Genomic DNA, 6483 nt, shown 5'->3' on the forward strand with positions numbered 1-6483 from the left:
GAGAGGTTAACCTTTGCTTCCTACTTTGTAAAACCCATAACGTATTACAACAATACTCTAGAAAAAACMTGAARGTTTARTMATYGCTCTTAAATGTATGCTATCTATTTCTCCTATATATTATGCAATAAAATAGTTTTCTATCACTAATAGGTAAAAAAACATTGCCTACAATTAGGCGTGCTTTTCATTACTATACTATACATAAAAATGAAATGGAAAACATTATTAAAGCGGTTTTACTAAGCGRTCCTAAGCTTACATAGCTAAAATAAATCGCATTTTAAGACAAATTATTATTGTCAGTAAAAGACTTCCACGCTGATCGAACCGCAATCCCAAAAACCCTTTAGCACACAATGAGCGGGGCTTACAATAATAGTGAAAAACGTACAAACTTTTTTCGGGACAATTCAAATTTGTTAAAACTCACAGGCTGAGCCCATTAAATTCGCATACGATCAACTAACTTTCCAGACTTGCTTTGATGCTTAAGCTCAGCAAATGCCAAGGGACCACTGTCGTACGCGCAGCCTAAAAATTGATGCGCAAGAAACGAGCTAAAAGTTGAGAAGGGACAATGTGTTGAGGGCAAGCGAAACTCCCACAAGATAAATGGAGAATGTTAAACTAACAAAATTCATTGCCTCATGTTTGCATTGCGTTACGAGCCTATTTGGTTTTGTTTGGTTCTGAAGTGGCGTGTAATGTGGCGAAACCAAAATGACAAAAAAAGCGCAGACAAAACAACAACGGTAAAATAAGAAAAACAGGAAACACATTAACAAAGAAATCCGGTTTGACAAGAACTATTAGACAAGAGACACAACAACCACAAAGATAACTATCATAATAATAATAAGAAACATTGCGTTTAGGTAAGTGGTTGGCTGACAGGACAGGAAAAGGGCATGAGGCGGCCGTGCAGTATCATTAATCAATTGTACCAACGGCTGTTTGTATGTTTGTATGTATATATGGATATGTATGTGTGTGTGTCTCATTGCTGATTGCCTGTTTACGATTCAGTAAACATTTTTGGCAACATCGACGCTTGCGGCACGCTTCACGCTTYACGCTCACGAAGCTCGACGGCAAGGTCGAGGCCATTGCTGTAACGTCGCTCAGCGCGCTAACAGCTGCGGCAGCGCACGCTTACCGCCTCGCGTTCACCCGACAAGTGCCCGTGAATGGTGACGGTGATTGCGTTCCAGTAAATGATGCATTGCGACTGCCAAGGCGCCTGAATGTGTCATTAATATTTCGCCGAAAATAACGAAAGAATGCCGACACTTTCAGTAGTGGTGGTGGTGAGGTCGCCGATGTCACGTCATTCAACGTTTGCGGTTGGCGTCCTTTTTGCTTTGCGGCTATTTATAAGTATTGCTCCACTTTATTATTGTTTGCATACATACATATATGTATGTATATATGTATATATATTTATGTATGTACATATTGGGTAGTCGAAAAATTCTTTTCGTATTTGTAATCAAACAATATAAGTATGTGTGTATGTGTGTGTCTAAGTATGTGTGTGGTGTACGCTATTTGCGCTTGTTATTGTTAATTTTGTTTCAGTTGTCGTTGTTGTTGTGTGCTGCTGATTGTCAACAATAAGTGCGCGCCGTAACGATGTTGATTTGAGCTTTCGAAATCGATTTCAGTTTTGTTCGTCGAGATTAAGCGCGGCGCTGGCGTAAAGTTGTACTGGTTGGCGTAACGCRCTGCTGGCGTTAAAAGCAAAGCGCTATTGTAAATAGTTGCGCACAAACGATGTCTGCAAAGTTAAGCTTCGCTTACGCGCTATTTGTCATACACTCGAGCAGCGCTTTTATAAATATGAAAATATGCTCGAAAGCCTCTTCAAGCGCCACATCGCGCGCAAAACAAATACATTTACTTACGCACACACAAAGGCATATTTATGTGCGCGCAGCAGTTATTCATGTAAACGCTTTCGGTTTTCGCTTTGCGTTGCCCACTTAGCGCCTGGCACGCACTTAAGCATGCCCAAGCATCTGATAATTTGTTATTCTCGCCAATGTGCCAGCTTCTAACYGCCGTCACCCCGCCGWTAAGTGCGCCGTTCAGCAAATCGCACGCCGATTGCTAACCGCAGCAGCTTTTGCTTTGCTTTCAGTTTTTCAGTTTTGCAACACTGTATTTGTTTTGCTTTCACTTTGCTGAGTTCGGTGTATTTTTGTTGGGCTTCAAGTGTTTTCCACTCCCAATTTTTGCGCCATTTGGCTGTTGTACTAAGCAAATAATCGGTATGAGTGTATAATGTATAAAAATTCATATATATCTTTATGTATACCTATATAAAGCTTGCATTTTTGTTTTTGGCTGCGTGCCTCTGCGTTCTGTGCATTTAGTTGTGCGGCAAATGTATTTGCGTTCGAGAGAAAAACTGAACTAAAGTGATCCTTGGCTGCTGCTATTAATCAGTCAATCACTTGTGGTCTACATTCATTTATTGTAATGTGTGTGTATGAGGAAAGTGTGTCAGTGGYGTCGATCGATTTTGCGATGTCTTATCAACTCGTATAGTATTTCRTCAGGGTTGTGAATACTGCTGGCTTTTAGTATAAAGCGGTGYTCGTAGTTTTCTTTAGAAGCACAGAAGTACTTTTTTAGATCTGAATGCTTTTTTCGAACAATAAAGTTTGTACTTTTAGTTTTTAGAAATTTTGCTCTACGGTGTCTTTCTAGCTAGCTCATTAGCTTYACAATTCCCTGCGATTACGCTATGGCACGGCAATCATACAAGTCTTATCACGAAGACACTCGATGCTATTGATAGCGAGGTTAGTTACTCCTCGCCCAACCTTGAACGCAGTGTAAATGAGTTCAAGATTAGTATCGTCAATTCTCTGAAGTTCTCTGAAGGAGACTGCACTACGGAGCAGCAGATCTAGTGCTACTTTATGGCTGTAACCTCGGCTTGAAAGACGCCGTAATAGTCAGGAAGTCTGAAGCTGGAGTTGATAGAGAGCTTCTGACAAAAAATCTCTCCACCAAATTTTCCTCCAAGCTTTGACTCATCCATAAATAAGTTCATTTCCCCTCTCCTCAAACAGCTTCTTCCCACCTAAAGCTCCCTCGTCGGTATATGGGCAAAGAAGGATCCGCCAGATTTCGGTTTGGCGTCGCCATGATACAAGTGATTCGRTATGGAGTTCAGGTATGAGCATATCCGAGTGTTCAGATATGTGTTCTTTTAAGAACCCAGATTTTTTGAGTCTRATAACTACTTTCGTAGCTATACACCATCTGGCGATGTCAACGGGCACTATATTCAAAATGGCGTTAAGTGAATGGTTAGAGGGAGACATAATGGGCTTGACTATCGTGTCATAGAGCCAGACGACCACTTTCAGTGAGAGACCACACCTTTTGCCAATGGCTCTTCGACAACAGTATAAGGCACTCTATGCCTTTTTTGCTCTCTCTTCTATATTCGGCTTCAGTGAAAGCTTCATTGCCAGGATGAGACCTATATAATTCACTGTATCTGCCGATTGCAGGCGGATGTGTCTCATTTGCGGCTGCGGTGTCACTCGGATCTTACACCTTCTAGTTAATAAAACCGTTAATCTTCTGAGTCATTAATTTCACAAAAAAAATAAAAAAGAAAAAAAATTCTCAAAATTCTGTAGTCAAATTTCAAACGTAAATATCTTTTAAACTGTTAAGCTCACGAAAAAACCGTAAGAGACCATTTTGTGGTGCATTTGATTTCCTGCAAAATATATGAAACTATATACAAATGTTTTATAGTTGAAAGTGAAAAATTAACTACTCTTTCTGATAAAAAAAAAAAAATTTAGAAGGAGAAGCTCCACTTTCAATTAAGAGCTCGTACTTGGAGGTGTCTATCAAACAATTTTTCGGCGTACCAATCGCTAAAAAAACACTTTCGCTCTTTTGAATCCACCCTAATGTATATATATATATATATCTACAGATGTATGTAGCTATTCACAAAGCTACATCTATATTCATCAAATTAGCAATATTCTAGCGTTCCATTCGTTTCTATTTTAATCTTAATATGATTAGTGCTGAAATTCATCGATGTGATAGATATAAAAGTGTTGCGTATACGCCGTGTCGCTCACTGCACCAAATGCAAATTTTTTGCAACTGCATCGCATTTAATGAATAAATTAATATTTGCTGTTATCAAAATTTTGCATTGCAACAATAATAACAGTTGTAGCATAGGCTTATCAATACTTTTGCATATACATATATCCCACATATGTATGTATGTGCACAAGGCGTATGAGTAACATCAAAGCCTATAAAACTATGTTTCTTTTTGGATTCCGCATTTTAAAGCCAGAAAGATCTTTTGCATAACAAAATGCTTGAAGTTTTTCAGCATTTCTACTTTAATATCGGCATTTTCACTTTTTCTTTGCATTTCTTTCGTTTTTTCTTAACTTAAAAAAGGGTATTTGTACTTTTTGTTTACCTTTGCATTTGCTTTGTACTCACCCATCAATTTGATGACCTCGCGATGGCTAATGAAGACATTCAGGTAGCCATTCGCCAGCAACGGAAACCAGCCGACCAACGCACACCAAACATTCAACCAAAATTTTGACGCCATCTCTATGACACTATTGCTCGCCGCTGCTAACTGCYGTTTGCGGGAGTTGGGAGAACGATGCGGCTTTGAGATTTGTACGAGTAGTCAACTCAATTAAAGCAGACAACGGCTGAAGGAGGCTGGCAACGCGGACGTCGAGCAGATCTCGCAAACGTATGCTCGTTGAAACGTTGTTCCAAAGTCAATTTAAAAGCGACGAAAGAGAGTGAGCCAATAAAAATTGAAGAGAATTGCAAAAACGTAGAAAACGACAACTGATGGCAGTCGTACGGTGGATATTTGCGTTGTTTTGTTTGCTTTTTGCGTTCTTTTTCAATGTGTTTGTTGACGTTTTTTGTGCTCGCTTTTATCCAGGCTACTAGCTGTCGCGTTCGTGGTAGGCGTGGGAGAGTGCGCTGCTTGTTGGACTCGTTTGGCACAGCACCACTCACAAACAAAGCGAACAAACAGCGGAACCGTAGCGCCGTCTACGAAGGACAAGYGAGTTCAGTGACTGTTCGCAAATAAAAATGATCAGGCACAACAGTGTCAGCAACAGTGGCACCCACGCACACTGTTGCACAGTCAATCGCAATTTCAGAGCGCCTCGTATTGCCCAAGGACTGTGATTTGATTCTTTCGCACTTTTAATTTCGTGTTTATTTTTTGCCCTTCTCTTTCTTCTCCTTCATCTACAGTCGCTGCTGCTAGGTACTGCGTGTGTACGTCTAGTTGTTATTGTTGTTGTTGTTTTGTGGCTGAATTGGTTGTTGGYCGTTGACCAGCACTTTCACCAAAAGCGCCGCACAAATAAAAACAGCCGTATCGAGCTGTGATTGCAATGCCGCCAGCCGCACACTTGGCTGCGCTCGTCGTGCGCTTGTGTGCTTGTCTCTACGTATGCAACGCCTGTGGCAGTGTCTGTGGTGTGGACGGCGTCGGCTATGCGGTTTAATGCGGTTCAATGTGTTCTGGTTTGCTGTTTATTGCCGATACTGTTGTTGTCGTGTCGCTGCTGTGAGCTGTTCTGTTTGTTGTTGCAGTCACAGCTGTGTGGCGTTGACAAGCTGCCGCGCAGACGGCGCTGGAGGGGGTGGTGTAAGCGGTTGCGCTTGCTGTAGTTACAACACTTTGTGTTTTGGTTGTTAGTGTTGCTGTTGTTGCTGTGCTTGTTCGTTTGTTAGTCGTCGCATCGGCCAGGCAACAGTCGTCAGCTGCCATTGCTGTGTCAGATGAGCATGCGAAACCATACAGCCTGTATTTGTCGCTGTGCTGTGTGGTGGCTGTTGCAACGTGTCTTTCAAACTTCAACGACAATTTTTTAGCCGCCCTTTTTGTTGTTTCTTATTCTATTTTTAATATGTGTCCTTAGTGTTTTTGCTGTGATTTCGCTACACTTTTCTCGGTGGCTTTCATTTTCGACAGTTCTTTTCTCGTTATTTTTTATGTTGTTTATAGGCGGCGTGTGTGGCGTACATTTACATGCCGACAAATACCGTTAGATTTTTGGTTGTCACATATGCGCTTGACGTGCCCTTGGTTTTTGGATACCGAGCGCTGTTTGCGCTGTCACTATCTACCCTTTCACCTTTGTTTGTATGACACCTTCTGCAATGAGAAGAACAAGAACGAATGAGAAATTATATTAGAAAACTGAGTTTCAAAGGAAAGCAAAAAATTAGGATCACATATGGTTTAGGAAATGGGAAAATAGGCAAACAAAATTGGTTTTCGACGCAAGCWTAGCCAGAAGCTAACCAAAGACGCATAATGAAATTTAAACTTGGAAGATGGAGCCGAAAGTCTCGCAAATTTAATCACACGCACACATACATTTGTATGTATGCATATGAGTATTTAGTTTTGCATAATTTTTTTTTTTT

The 6483-nt window shown here is 40.8% G+C and overlaps 1 protein-coding gene across 1 annotated transcript in view; it reads right to left on the reverse strand.

Moving 5' to 3' along the window:
- LOC108965215 (tyrosine-protein kinase RYK) overlaps positions 1 to 5315 on the reverse strand; it is a 64955-nt gene extending 59640 nt beyond the window's left edge. The window contains exon 1 of the mRNA XM_018927451.1: positions 4507 to 5315. Coding sequence (XP_018782996.1) covers positions 4507 to 4621 — 115 coding nt within the window. The 5' untranslated portion in view covers positions 4622 to 5315. The remainder of the gene's footprint in view (positions 1 to 4506) is intronic.
- Between the last annotated feature and the right edge of the window lie 1168 nt (positions 5316 to 6483).

This window comes from Bactrocera latifrons, unplaced genomic scaffold, assembly GCF_001853355.1.
Source record: "Bactrocera latifrons isolate USDA-ARS-PBARC rearing strain unplaced genomic scaffold, ASM185335v1 scaffold_137, whole genome shotgun sequence".
Classification (NCBI taxonomy): domain Eukaryota; kingdom Metazoa; phylum Arthropoda; class Insecta; order Diptera; family Tephritidae; genus Bactrocera; species Bactrocera latifrons.